This window comes from Stegastes partitus, unplaced genomic scaffold (assembly GCF_000690725.1).
Source record: "Stegastes partitus isolate 25-593 unplaced genomic scaffold, Stegastes_partitus-1.0.2 Scaffold1499, whole genome shotgun sequence".
Classification (NCBI taxonomy): Eukaryota; Metazoa; Chordata; class Actinopteri; family Pomacentridae; genus Stegastes; species Stegastes partitus.
Window position 1 is genome coordinate 61,725 of NW_007579230.1, and position 15,471 is coordinate 77,195.

The window sequence follows — 15,471 nt, forward strand, 5'->3', positions numbered from 1 at the left end:
TCATGTCGTATCCTGGTCCAAGAACAGATGAAGCAAAACAAAATGCAAGAGCTGTTGACATAATGAACGCAAATGTTCAGCGCTGATAATGAAGTGAAAAGGCTGAATCAAAGGTTGCATAAGTAGACAACGATTTATCTTCAGGATTTTCCTGTAATAATCTGGAATGCTCATCATGACTTTGTTTAGGTTTTTTTTTTTTTTTTTGTGTACATTTTACTTATTTCCAAAATAGGTAAAACAGGAACAAAACCTCGGAAAGGAAGGCAACTTGTGGAACTTGATCAACTTTGCTTCCAAGTCACCGTACTAATAGTAAAAGGTAATATTTAACGATTTCAAAGTGAAAAAAAGTATACATCAATAACTATCATTTCAGTGGTCCATTAAGGTTGGGTGTCATGCCTTCTTGCTCGATGTGCTATCCTCAAAGTCCCAGGGACAAACATCTGCCTTTTTTGCAGCACTGGCAGCCCCACCTTTAGAATTTGGGTTGCTCTGTTTCACTGCAGGAGCACTTTTGTCTGTACCTTTTTTATCTGACGTATCCTCATAATCCCACGGACACACTTCAGCCTGCTTTGCTTTGGCTGCTCCAACATTAGCGCTTTTCCTTTTTTCTACCAGCGGCACCTCCTGATGACTCTCCACATCCCACGGGCAAACCTCAGCCATTTTTTGTTGGCTCACTGGTTTCTCTGAAGATTTACTCTTGTCCTTAGCTTTTGTTCTACTTTTCTCATCGTCAGTGTCTTTTGATATCTCTTTCTCAACTGTTCTTGAGGCAGGGGTGCCTTTCTTTTTTGAAGGGGATTCCTTGGTTTTGGATGCTTGTGAGGGACTCGGCGTCCTCTCAGAAGTTGGGGACACTGCAGTGCTGTCGAAGTCCCAGGGACACACGTCAGCTTTTGATGATGGTGGCTGGAGCGATGTTCCCACTTTGGGTGGATCTGAAAGGGTGCTTCTCCCTCTCGCTTCCACTGGAGAGGTGCCCTTTTTCTGCTTTGTCATATCAGCTGGGCGAGCTAACTCTGTTGTCTTTTGCGGCTCTTCAAAGTCCCATGGACAGACGTCAGCCCGATGTGTTTTGGAGCTTTCCACTGCAGAATGACCTTGCTGGGCCTTCGACTGACTGGATATCGGCTGCTTTGACCCTTCCACTTGACTGGCTTGACTGTCACCTCCCTCCTCCCATGGACATACCTCTGCTCGTACAGCCGTCGTCCTCTGAATCTCCTTGGAGTGCCTGCTACCCGATGGAGATTGATCTGAAGCTTTCTGCTTCTGTTGCTGAGATTTGCCTCCTTTGGTGCTACCTCCGTGAACTGTTGTGGTTTCCTTTGGCGCTATAGATACATGCTTTTGGACCTTGTTTTCAGACGGAGTCGGGAGATCTTCTACTTCCCAGGGACACACTTCTGAGAGATCATAGAGGTCCTTTCCCTTGATTGGATCGGAGCAGATTGTAGGCTGGCTGCCACTCACCGGCTGTTTCATGATCCTGCCTTTTGTGGTGCTTTGTTTGTACTCAACCGACTGGCTGATGATCATCTTCGGTTGACAGTCATTCTCTGGCTCTGCATTTGCCCTTGTGTCTTTGCTCTTTGGCTGACTCTTCTTATTGCTGTCTTCCGTGCTCTGGGTCTTTCCAGTCAAGCCCAAAGTCTTCTCTTTGGCACTGGCAATGACACTGAGGGACTTCTGTAGCATGGAGGCTCTGGGATGAATTGGTTTCTTGTCTGCAGTGAGGTTATGGGCACTGGCTGACTTACAAACCAAAGGGACCGATTCTGTAGATTCACTAGGGACGCTTATATTCTCACTGGACTTCTTCTTGACCAGCTTCTTGCCCATTAGTGTATCCAGGAGAGACCCTTCAGCTGGCATCACCTCCATCTTGTCTGTCAGCGAGCTGTTGGAGTCTTCACTCTGGTCTCGGACGTGGTCGTAGCTACTGTGGGACTTCTTCAGGGAGAAAACCTTGTTCTTCAGTGTCTCTTCCTTTGCTGGTTTGCTAGTATGGGTCTGTTCTAAGGGGTTCTTCTTCAACATGCAGATGCTGTTACGATTGCTGCCGTGTTCTCCTGCCTCCTTGTCTTCTCGGCTGCACTGCCGATGCACGGATTCGGGAATCTCTGTGATGCGCCTCATCAGGGAGCGACCCAGTCCTTTCTTAGAGCTACGCTTTTTCTGCAGATGTGGGTTGTTTGCCAGCATCTTCTTCCTTTTGTAAATCTCCAACTGGGAGTACAGTTTCTTCAGCTCTTCCTACACATTAATGAAAAGACAAAGTGATGAGTCGCTTGTTAATAACAGTAGCTTGAAAAGAAAAGGCTGTGTGATCCAAACACTACTACAAAAAAGCAGACATTCTACTGCACAGATAACATGCAGTACAACTTCATGGCACGTGACTACAAACAGTGGTTAAAAGATGCACTACGGTATATCACATGCGTGCTGAAAAGAAAGCAAAGACAGGACAGTCTTGGACAGCATAAGTGTTAGGTCTGAAACAGCCTCTAAGCTCAGGTCCTGAATTAGTTGTATTTCCATCTGTATCTCCATCCGAGACAATGAATGCGCCACCAAAATACCACTTCCTCCAGATAATAGGCTTAAGGTACCCAAATCTTTTGGTAGAGAGACTTCTTCAGCTCTAACAGACAAACAGAAATCTCGGCTCACGTTGGTACGTTTTTCCCAAAGACTGTCGCAAGACCTTACGCCACAGCCATTAATTGAACTGAGATGGCCCATTTCCTCTGGTGTCTGCAATAAAAAACTGCCGTTGCTCAGTATTTTTTGGGGAAAGGCATCACCAGGTCATACAATGGAAAAGGAATGGTACGTGGAAAGACGGCTCACCCGAATGTCCTCAGGGTCCAGGCTGTGTTCGCTCCACGCCGATGTGATGCTGCTGTTGAGGTACGACCCAGAGCGACCCATGTCCAGCTCGTCCTCGTACGCCTCGGAGGCTATATCGTCTCTCATGTGGGTGCCAGCGAACAAGAACTGATGAAAGGATCGTGAAACTGGTCAAAAGCGGCCCTTTTAGAAAATTAATGAGCATCAAAGGTGAAGCTTATTTAAATCTGACAATACAACGTGCTGTCTCCCAGTGGTATTTTACAGCTTAGTCAACATGTCAGCTTGTTTCTTTCATGCTTTCGGACGGCTCCCCTCTGGTTCCTACTTAAGATCTTTACAAACAAGTCACAAATATACACAGTGGCTTGGATGTGTGAAAAGAAATATCCTTTTTTTAAAGTACTGTAGATGTAACTAGGATTATAAAAAGGAAGCAAGTTGTGCATTTGATAGGGAGTACGTTCAGCTCATTTGGTGCACCGTGTATATTGACAGAGAGCAGCATTTCTAAAATTTGTTTCTATAGATTACATTAAAGATTTGAATGAAAATTAACAATTCGTGATAAAGATACACTACAAAAAGTGTATTTGAGTTATAGTCGAAGTAAATTTTGTTTCTAATAAATCTTCTTTATCTTTCTGCTTTGGTGATAGAAAATATGTTTTGTGGATTCTGTTATCTTGAAATTACACTTTGTTTCCTTAACCCTATTCAGGACTTTCATGTTAACATACGTAGAAGGTCTTTCAGGGTCCAGTGGACCCCAAGAAAGTATACATGCAAAATATTTGTTGGTATTCATTATACACTTTTATACCATGTTAAATAAATTTTTGGTTCCAAATGCATGACAAAATGCCCCTATTTGTCATGTATTATATTTAAAAAAATAAATCTTCAAAAATAAAAAAACAATACCTTTCACCTAAATCAAATGGCCTGGGGTCCAAAAGACCCCAAAAGCCCTGAACAGGGTTAAACTAGTGTTCTAATTTTGGCAACAGTGCAACAATTAGATCTACTGCTGCTTTAACATTATCAATTTAAGAAATATATCTGTCTAGCATAAACTGGTGGCATTATTATTACTCGTTAACTTAATTTCGATACCCTTAATTTAATTATAATTACCGGTTGAGGCAGTTTATTGATGTTGGTCCAACCATTGTTATTTATCAGTGCACGACAACGTTGTTCTGCGTTGCTTAATTGCAGAACAAGAAGATGATAAATGATCATTTTCTTGCACGTAAAGCAACATGAATTGTGGCGTTTACCTTGGGAATGAGCAGCAGACCCAACGTAACTGTTACAGTCAGGTGAGTGTGGGTGAAGAACAGTAACAGCATCCAGTCTGGATGAAGCTCAGGGGCGAGAGTGAACCTGCGAAGATGAAAGAGACAAAGAGAAAAGAAGAAACTGAATCCACAGAGAACAAAGACACAAGCAGATGTTTAGCCTTATGAAGCTGCTCAACCTCATCATACATACCGAGAAATGCCATCGTATTTCGCACACATCTTTCTGAGGAATAATTGCGAAATTCAAAATGCACACTGCAGTGAGGTATTACCAAACGATGTTGTGATACACACTGTTCTGTCTGCAGAAAACCTCTTAGATACTGATGGAGCCTGGAGAGATGAAGGCCAGCAGCCAAAGTAGATTTATCCACTGTCTGTCTCGTCGTCAATTCCACTGCCTCATATAATGTTCCACTTGGGTGATCCTTTTGCCAGCAAGGACGCAATATTTTCCTCATTCTTTCGACTGGATTCACAATAAAAGGCGAGTGACCTTGATCTGGTCGCAAGATTCGGTCTATTTATACATCAGACGGTAATACGCTGGGCTGGCTGTGGCGCAGCAGTTGGTGGAAAATGAGATAATTACTGGCAGAAACAATAGTGGCGCGAGGAGTAGCACCAGCCTTTTATTTAAAATGAACTAACAGGCTTTCAGCACAGTGAGACCTCGTGCGCACTAAGGATATGAAGGCATGTCCTGTCAGATGCTAATTCAACCACCGGAGAGCCTCTATGCAAGCAAATGTCATCTAGCAGGCTCATTACGTTGTTGAAGTTGGCAAATGGCTAATTAACGAACAGTTACTGTGGTAATAGCTCAGAGGCATGAATGAAGGCAAAGGTCCAGCATATGAAATGTCCCAAAGCTTTGAAGTCTTCCCTCCTTCATGTTTTGTGAGGAGTTTCTGTGCAGATGAGGATTTAATAACCCTGGCATGCTGTCTCCTCTCAGCCTGCAGCGTCGCACTGAAACACTCCCCATCACTCACGACTAGAAGACTCCCAGCTATTCCATTCCCTTCATTTTCTCCCAGCGTCCCATTCACACCTGGACCCGACCAAAGCCTGATGACTATCTCGGGCCGACGCGGAAGTCTGAGCTTTAACTGGTCACTGTGGGATCAAATAGCGGGTTCTGAAAGTAACACAAATAGACGCTGGATGCCTCTAACAAGCCCCAATGTACACTGTGGCCCCAGGTGGCAGCCAGTCAGAATCAACTCGCCGCGCCAGGCAACTGTCCAATTTATTAGGGGTCTCGTCTGGCCATTTTCTGCAGAGAAAAGCCTCACAACAAGGCTTAAGAGGCCCATTTAAAGAGTTGGCAGCGCAATCACAAGGAGCCAGATGTTCAAAAAAATCCATCAAGTCGGCTAAAAAGTCAGAATTTCTTCCAAGAAACTACAGATGATACAAAATTTATCTGTAATGGGTGTTAATTTATAACTAGAATATGGCTGCCAATAATTCTAGCTATTTATGCTGTCTTGAAAAAAAAAACATAAATCATTCTGACATGGTTCATTAGGAAATAATGAGATGGAGCTGAGCTCTCAATTAGGGGGACTCCAGCTAGGAATGGCTGTGGCGGTGTCAGCTGAAACGTCTCATTTATAAAGTGCACGCTGCAGCTATTTGACATGTAGACTAGAGGGAGAGGGCCGACTTCACTACAATAAAGGACGACTCCCAGATGAACTGAGGGGTTTGAGCTCCACGCTTTAGCCTACATGTGATGGAAATGAGACAATCTACAGGAGGACATAAAATGACAGCAGCCAGAGCCGTCACGGATTGATGGTAAATATGCAGCTGGCAAAGGTGGGACGCTTTTTCGAATGCGAGCGACAACATCTGTAGGTTGAACACGATGTATTCGTTGGGAATTATGTTTGATTTCGCTCCAAACGGATAGAGCTGCACCGTTCAGATTTCATTCCCTGTGACTGTCAAAGCTTAAGGGCTCAGGTCAGACAAACAGTGGCATCTAGCTATACAGATTTGTTTTCATTGCTACAGAGGTCTTGAAACATCTGTCTCTGAGATTTCCGCCTCCATCCGAATACAATGGAGGTCAATGGAATTTAATTTATGCTGCGCACGACATCGAAAGATTATGAACTGTTTGTGGATTATCCTGAGTGAGGACACGTTGCGGTTTGTGTTTTTTGGTGAACATTCACGTCAAAATTATAATAAAAAGTATATTAGCCAAACAGTGTACTGCAGAAATTGAGTTTTGAGTCACAAAGCCAAGACCGACTTACACAAACAGTACATGTTGAGATGCGTATTTGTTGGTGCTTAAGCCAGAGCATGACATTAGTAACTAGGTTAGTGCCGGTAAGGATGGATTTCCCATACCATCAATTATTAAGCACCAAATATTCTGACATTTCTCACGCTGACTCTTGAAAAGTTGAATTCAGAACACTGAAGAGTATGTTGACCAGTGCTCATCTTCTCATTTAACTTTCTAACTTATGCTAATGTCACAATATGTTTAAGAAAATGTTTCTTTGCTTTGTAGTTAGAGCGCACATACAGCAAAATGGTAATTTTTGACCCGCATGCTTGTAGAATCCATACGTGCTGTTTTCCCTGCAGGAGTCCAAAGAACAAACAGCATCAAAGCTTTTGGTCATTTTTCAGAACGGGGATGAGTGTTAAAGGGTTCGGAGCTGCACGCTTGTGTTTTAAGTGAGCGATTTAAAGGCAATCTCTGTTTTCGCACCTTTGCTGAGCCACTGTATTAAACCAAGAGGGTATCCAGGCTTCCACCTAATGAGGATTGAGAGCTACTATACCAGTGAAGGACATCTGGCTTAAAAACTATGTTTGAGAATAAAGAAAGAAGCACCAAGAACCTGTCTAGTGCAGCTGACATCAGTACTGGGGTAAGTTTTGGAGACATTTTGAGGTAACTTTAGAAAATAGGCACAAGAAACAAAATGACTTTGACCTCCAGAAATCTCAGCGATAATAAAGTTGAAACCAGAAGTTTACGCACACTGTATAAAAAGACATAAAACCTTTGTTTTTTTCTCATGGTTTGTCATCAAATTAGACTAAACTTTTCCTGTTTCAGGTCAGTTAGGATTACCAAAATTATTTCTATTTGCTAAATGCCAGAATAATGAGAGAGAGAATTTTTTTTTATTGCTTTCTTCAAAGTCAAAAGATGATGTCATGGCTTTTTAAAATTAACCAAATCTAAGCAAAAATTATGATATTTAATCAAAATCACTTTTCTATATGTCTCATTTAAAATTTGACAAAAATCGATTGAACCAGATTCTGTAAAAAAAAACTAAAACGTCTGCATTCCTTGACACAAATGTGAAGCTCGGAGCTACAACCAAAGGTCACAAATGCTTGGACTAGTCGGTTGAACTGCAGGCAGTGTGTACAGAGAGGAGAGACAAATCAAAGCTGTATGTTATATGTAGATCCACGATTGTTTTTACCGGTATTGTTAACACCAGGGGGCACTTGAAAAAATGTTGCACCTGGTCATTCCAGTGAGTTCCCACTCTTGTACAATAAATATATACGTATTTTTAGGATTTCTGGCATTATAACTTTAGTTCTCTCTACTTCTGGTCATGGTTGTGCTGTTTTCACACGTGTGGGACTTTATAATGCAGTGAAAACGAGTAAAAATGTAACATGAGCAAAAAAACGAAATACCCAGAATCTGCTCGGGATAGAGAGGGTTCATCATATCAAGTTTTTTTTACCCACTAAGAAGGCCAACTGAAAGGAAGCAGGAGGTGTTACCTGATGACGTAGAATATGGCCGACAGAACGAGCTCGTTGTGAACAGCGATGGCCATGTAGCGAGGCTCGTGGAAGGCCGACGGCACCGTCCTCACGGCGTAACACAGGTACACTGCCCACAGCAGGAACAGGAACTCAGCTGTGGGACGAGAATTAAGCAGAAACACAGTGATCACACAGGCCAAGATGTCACTTCTATGCAATACGCAGGTTTGAAAGGCCAAAAAAATACAACGGACACGTGCACCCACCAACCGGCCTCTTCACAGTTCACTGCACTCGTGGAGCTGCTTCAAATGGCTGTACAACACAGGTGCATGGGAAAAGGCCCTCCTCAACAAACTCATTTGTAACAGCTGTGGTTGTATTCTCGGGACAATAGATGAATCCCCGTGCACCTCGGTGGCAGCCTCGTGTAATGTTTCCTTGGTATCCAGCTCGGCAGCAGTAAACACACCTGGTGCCGCCTGCTCGAACCGTGAATCCCGTGTTCTTCACACCGGGAACAAGTGCAGACTCACTGATTGCTGCAAATGTCTTGACCTCTATTAGGCTGATTCTATAATTAGGTCCTTGTGTTTTTGTTAAGGGAAACCATTTGGTTGACAGGGCTGTGGGAACATTTTAAATTAGCTTGTGTTCTGTGTCTTGGAAAAAAAAAAGAACAGGAAGGCAGAAGGGAAAATCCTTTTTTAAAAATAGTTTGGAGCTGATTCACAGAACATTTCTAAACGATTTATCAACCAACAATGAAGAAAAGATGCAGCATTGGCGTGATTTTTTTTTAGAAAACACGCAAAACCGAAGGTCCAACAGTTCGGGTGGGTCAGCAAGAACATCACAGAAATATGATTAAACGTAACGTGCTATATTCTGAATTAAATTAGCACACGATAGCGCCGCTGAAAGTGCAGTTTTGCAGTGCACGCTCAACAATTAATCTTTATTCGTCTGGAGTTTTCTTTATTGGAAGGAGAAAATACACAAAACAAAGCAGAATGCATCATAATTAGACGTCTGACTGCGAGCGAATGCAGGTGTGGATTTGTAAATCTGAGAGATTTATTGCCTCTCCGTGTGCGTAAATTATGACCCGTATCCAGGTGGCGTCAGACCCCCGCATCCTTATTGCCGACCTATTTTTACCTCCTATTAAACGGAATGAGAATTCGTCCTCGGTATACAGTCTCACAGCATGTGGTTTCTGCTGGGGGTCCGTCTGTTTTCCCAGAAGTCAAAAAAGGGCCGCGGTTCTCTTATACGAAGCCTGAGTCAGCAGACAGAAACACAGCATGCAGATTTGCTCAATGTGAGACGCTGCTCCCCTCTGAGCAGCTTTCTGATTCCTCATCTGTCTTCATCTGCTGCCGGTTGCCCTCTACTCCGCAAACAACACGGGAAAACAGTGAAAAGTGTTGCACCAGCGGAGAGGATTGATGTCTTCTTTTGGGAAACATAACATTGTCGGATGCACGTGGAGGCAAACCGTCTTAGTCATCCAGCTTCGTCTCATCGCTCACTCCTCCCTCATGTGTTATTCTCTTTCATCCCCCAGTGACATCATGCCTGACAAATTACATCCAGATTTTATGCAACGAATCCCTGAAATTACCCATGATTTCTCACTACAGTGGGCGCAAACTGTGTTTAAATCTATTTGCGGCGCCCTGTGGAGGCAGAGGGCAGTGGCAGGGCTTACCGACAGCCATCATGTAGTCCCAGCGATCCAGCAGGCACATGCTGAACTGCAGCGCGTCGGGGGTGTAGCCCACGTCGATTAGAGCCGACTTCCGGTCCGGGTTCTGACAGACGGCAGATGTCCAAGCCACCAGGAACCAGCACACGATGAGCAGGATGATGCCCAGCAGACGCAACACTCGCCAGCTGGTCATGTAGGGGATCCTCTGGGCCGTACGGGACAGGAACACCTTCAGCACCCTGTGGACGGAAAACCACACAATTGTCCTTAAGCTGGTATAACTTTCAAAGGCGAAGACGGCATCCACGAGAGGGAAACGTCAACCCCTGCTAAAGATCACTGATTTAATTTTTTAGTGTTTCCCTCAGCTTGCCTTGAGGGTGTTTGTCTTTCGAGTTCTCATATTTTCCAGAAGTTCCTTTAGACCCTTTAGCACAAATCTGCTGTCGATCTCTTTAGGTAGCCAAGCAGGAACTCAGCACTACTTGTGGCTGCCACACAAAGCTGCTATCTTTGACATTTTTTTGGTCATTTTTTGGTTGAACAACAATGAAAAACAAGGATGCAGACTTCTCCTTTAATTGTAGGTATGACATAAACACTTTGAGACTGTCCTTATCAGAAACAAACATTGGGCATTTGTTCAGACCCTTAGAAAGACTTATATTTATCTTTTTCTGAACTGTTGTGGCTGGTAAAATAATAACCTGCATTTCTCAGAGGCAGAGGGGGACACTACGTTTCTAATTGTCCTTAGTGCTTCAAAATTTCTCATGGAGTTAATTTATTTTCTTTTCTTTTTTAACTAAGTGATCAATCATCTATTTTGTATCATGCCAGAAACATGTTATCATCCCACAGGGCAATAGCAAAACCAGAAAACACACCGTTAAGAAGTTGACTTTCTGTTTAGAATTTGTTTATTATTCCATTATATTACTTTGTGTTGATTAACTAATCATTTGCATGACTAATCAGTGCAGCGCTACACCAGAGCCTGCTGTTGCATCCCATTCCCTATTCCCTTTCAACCACAGGCACATCTGTCTCTCACTAAGGATGCACCGAGTCAACTTTCTCTCTCTGTGTAATACCTCTCCTTTGGCTGTCTGTTGACACCAATATAATACCACTTTTAATCTAAATACATCATTTCTAAAAAGCACTTGATGCATTCAAGGATTGCTTTTTATAGTTTTTGACAAAGATGATCAGATGGAGGTAAATTATTTGCCATTTGCCCAAAAAGTTTTTTCATGAAAAGCTGTTACTGGAAAAAAGGCTTCATGGAAACACTACATTTAGTGACGTGACCGCAAAAAAAATCATACTAATATGATTTAGTAACATCATAGCTCCTTTTAACCTCGACTACATGTTTGTACAAAGCTTAACCAAGTAATTTAATCTTATCAAATCTTACCAAAGTAAGGTGCAGGGTCAGAAAACAGTCATGTAACATGTAATTTATCTGAAAAACATACCACACCTCGTACAGAAACTGAACAATCTTCATGTCATTTAGTTCTGAACGCTTATTGGAGACTTTGCAGTGGGACCAGAAGTACAAAGTCAGTGTCCAATAATATTTTATGCTCTTCTTATCCTCTTCTTTCCATTTGCAGACACACACTACATCATTATTTATGAACAGTTTAATAGACAAGTGGTACAGGCGCATTTTACAAATGAAACAACAAATGTTTTTCAGAAATCACAGAATTCAGGTAATATTTGCAAAAACAGCACACATTGCCTTTTTCTTATGCAATTTGCACAGGAGCAGCCAAAACACATACACTAAGAGACACTATAGTTCTGCTTTTGATGGCAAAAGTTGCAGGATTACAAAATTATTATAATAAAAAACTTTCACTTTTTACTGACTTCACTGCTCTGTTTCTGTATCACCTCCAGGTTTTCTTTAATCTCAGATAGAAAGCACTTTGGGTCAACTTTAGTTGTGCTATAAGTAAGTGTGACCTCACTTGTGTTTTCTGACACTTGCATAAGAAACTTCAGGCGTTTTTCTTTCTGGTGAGAACTCATTCATGCAAATAATGAGAGAAGCTACAGCCATTTTAATGAGGGAATGTCTTTTTCTTTTTTTTTTTTTCTTGCTGGATGAAACACTTGATGTTTACAGTAGATATTCAAAGACAGCGGAACAGGATCTAAACTCTGCTCGAACACATGACCAGCCGTCGCTATTCTTAGGCTCTGCCCTTCACACACATTGACGAAGTGTCCACTGCGCTCCCCACTAATGAGCCCCCCATCAAAAATTGATCTGTGCAATATGTTAACTTGCACCTCTGAGGGTTTACTCGGCTCCCGCTCGCATTAGCCACATCCTCTTCATTGAGTATCTCCATTAGGTCATTCTGACAGATTCACCTGACAAAAAGATTTCACAGATTTCAAAGGCGTCGCTTTAAATACAGCAGACCCCCCCGTTTCATTAACAGCTATCAACCCCCCTCGCTCTGTCCTCCAGCAGCCCTGCCTCCATTCGTCTCTCCGTTTGCCAGCCATCATTCAGCACTTTGTTATACTCGGAGACCATTCGGGGCCAAAGCATCCTCTGTTTTCTTAATTACTTTAACTTGGCATCGCTCTCCTCCTTTAATGAGGCAGTGAATCCACTCCTAAGCATGTAGCAGCGCAGCCCGGTGATGAAGTAGCCGCGAAACATGCTGCCTCGACACTTCATAAGGCTCTCACTTCTACAAGGAATTAGGATGTAAGACGCGGCGTAATTGCACTTAAAGAGGTCAATGCAATCCGATAGGGCCTTTTCCCGGGTCGGATAACGATGTGGGACTAATGTGCCAGCCGTGTGTGCAGTACCTGTACAGCTTAAGAGTCAGCGTCCCGTAGACGGTGGCGAAACCCAGCAGCCGAACCCAACGCAGCAGGATGCAGCGGAAAACGCTCGGCTGGAAATACAGAATGCCGACCTGCAAGAGGACAGAAGAAGCATTTAGGTAACAAAAGGTTATAAAAAAAAAAAAAAAGGATACAAAGGACGGATAAGTAAGAAAACCACCCGACTGTGAGTGTTTTCCATCTAAATGATAATGGGCCCTCCATCTCTGGGAAATTAAATTCAAAGTCGTGGGAAGTTGCTGCCTCTGTGCTCTCAGTGGACAGCTATATAAACAGTGGAGCAATCTTATTTAAACTGCTCTTCTTTAGCATTCCAGCATGTTCACGAGTGGGTTCACGCAGTTTAGTCGTTCAGTCGTTCAGTCATCAGTTACCTGCTCATCGGTTTCCCACGACTTCCTCAAAACCGACCCATAAAGTTGCTCATATACATGTCTCTGACCTTCTTTTGACACATTCTACTCATCACAAGGGATTTAAAACACAGTCAAATTAAACATCAGAGCATATTCTTGACTTTGGGAACAGAATTTTGACTAAAAACTTAACTTTATTTGCAGACTTATTAGCAGCTGATGGAGTTTTCCTCGCTGTAATGGATGTGTTGACATGTAAGATCAGTGTTTGGAGGCTCCAACTGCTGATGAAGACCATGTGATACAGTTGAAAGCTCTGAGCAGGGCTTCTGGTCCCTCATGTGGACTTGTCAGGTTGCTTCGTCCAGCATCAGGACTAATCTTTGGTAGTAAAAGTGAGCAGGAACTCAGCTTATAGTACCAACAACACAAACTGCTACAGGTTTTGTAATGTGCTTGAAGGTGCCAGAAAAAACTAGTAAAACCAGCCGGTGGGTTATAAAGACGTGTTGTCTTGAAAAAAATAACTAAAATCCCACATCTTCCAGAGCCAGAGACTGAGAACAGAAAGAATCATTAGATTTCTACTTTCTGAGGGGCCTTGAGCTCATCAGGTGTAACTGATGTGTAGCTTCAGTTGGAAAATTAACCAAATCTAAACTAAATGTTGTAATTTTTCATCAAAATCACTTTATTCTAGATGTCTTATGTAAAATTATGTGAAAATAAAAATGATGTGCTCCCCAGCATAACTCAGCTGTGACCAATAGTAACAAACATGTAGGGACCTTTCAGCTCAACTTGCTTGAACTGCAGGCTGTGTTTGAATGGATCAGATAGGAGTAAAGTATGGAAACAAATAGAAAATGTAAGTCGTAAAACATCTATATTATGTAGAGCCAACAGGTTTTTCCCGGTGTTGGTAGCACCTGTGGGCTCTCAAGCATATTGAGTCCTTTTTTTTGTTTTAATTTGGTAAAATAAATATTCAAAGAAATTCAACTTTTGTTTCCCCATTTTCATGATGAGGTATTCTAACTTTGTTATGCCGCCGAAAAAACATTTCTGAGATCTCTCTACTTCTACTCATGGTCGTCCTGTTTCCAAAGAGGTGCAGGACTTTATACTGCACAGAAAAATGAGCTCACAGTGAGTAAAAATGTCTCAGAAAGCCCAGAAACTGCCTGAAGTTCTGGTGATTAAACAGTGATTGATTTGCAAAAATTACAATTTAAAATGCTGTGAAAAACTACTTTTTAAATTTTATGTAGCAAGCTCAAGCTAACTTGAAAAATAAATATTAAAAATAAGTCCAACTATCTTGAAATATGTCTGATTTAAGAAGACAGGGCAACAACACAGGTGCTGCAAATCTGCTGCAAGGATGAAAAACTGACACATAACTAAGGTCCTCATCTCTGGTCCCAGTGGGCTGAAATATATTATTGAAAATCTATACCATGATGCACTGTTGTATTTATCTCCACAATGATATAAGCAATGATTATGATTAATAGTGCATTCCTTATTTATCCACATCTTGTATTTTGAGTGTATTTCATTGGGGCAATATGACACAAAATACACAAAAATATAAAGTAGGATTAATTTGATTGATGGCGTTCCTGGGAATACACTCATTACTGATTGAAAAATATCAATACAGCACATTTAAAAATGAACAGTGTTGATGGTGATTTGGTGAATTTGTCCATTCCAGTTAAACAGAATCAGGAACTGACTACCAGATTTAAGAATTCAATCCTGCAGTTCATCACCACAGTGCAGCGAGTCGAGCATAAACTGTCATTTTAACAGTTCAAAGCCTGAACTCCAACTCGCGGCGCCTCGGCTCGGAAAATCTGTCAAAGAAATCTTCTGTTAATAGGCACTGAGTGAGCTACCTTCATAACTGTCTTAAACACGCTGCCAGAGTTCAGGCGGTGCTTTGATATCCTTGCAAGCATACAAGTAAACAAGCCCTTAATGTGCAATCATTACATAATGCAGCAATTAAGCATGAAAAACGCCGACATGTAGCCGCATATGATATCACAGATCCAAGCCTCAATGGGCGAAATTCTAAGAAAGCGCAAAAAGATGGAGGTTTCTATTCATTTGAATGGATTTTTACTAATTTTTGCTCCTACTTTTAAATCATTTACTGTAATTACGTTGAGTGGTGCCACTGATGCTGCTATTAATACGGCTTTGCTGCAAGTATTAAGGTGGTAATGGTGATTTTGTTGGGTCTTATTCAAGAGATTCACCCAAAGATAAAATTCATGAGCTGCATTAGTCATAGCGGTTAAAACAAAATGTGACATTTTCTAACCATCCTTGGCATAACTCATGACAAAAAAGAAAAAATCCATCTGAGCCTGCTAACATCATAGCAAACTTGCCCTTGAGACCCTGAAGAGGGCATCCACCCATGTTCGCTACAAAGACCTAGAAACACAGTGAAACGGTGCCCGTCCCTGCTGCCAAAAAAACACTGATGGTCTTCCAAAGACATAAAAAGAGCGAGAACAAACACACACGCAAAAAAAAAAAAAAAAAAAAA

The 15,471-nt window shown here is 42.1% G+C and overlaps 1 protein-coding gene across 1 annotated transcript in view; it reads right to left on the reverse strand.

Moving 5' to 3' along the window:
• Positions 1 to 399: 399 nt before the first annotated feature.
• The window catches only part of gpr158a (G protein-coupled receptor 158a), an 86,199-nt gene continuing 71,127 nt past the window's right edge, over positions 400 to 15,471 (reverse strand). The window contains exons 6-12 of the mRNA XM_008300104.1: positions 12,511 to 12,620; positions 9,661 to 9,899; positions 7,962 to 8,100; positions 4,152 to 4,257; positions 2,869 to 3,015; positions 2,689 to 2,772; positions 400 to 2,268 (exon numbers count right to left, since the gene is read on the reverse strand). Coding sequence (XP_008298326.1) covers positions 400 to 2,268; positions 2,689 to 2,772; positions 2,869 to 3,015; positions 4,152 to 4,257; positions 7,962 to 8,100; positions 9,661 to 9,899; positions 12,511 to 12,620 — 2,694 coding nt within the window. The remainder of the gene's footprint in view (positions 2,269 to 2,688; positions 2,773 to 2,868; positions 3,016 to 4,151; positions 4,258 to 7,961; positions 8,101 to 9,660; positions 9,900 to 12,510; positions 12,621 to 15,471) is intronic.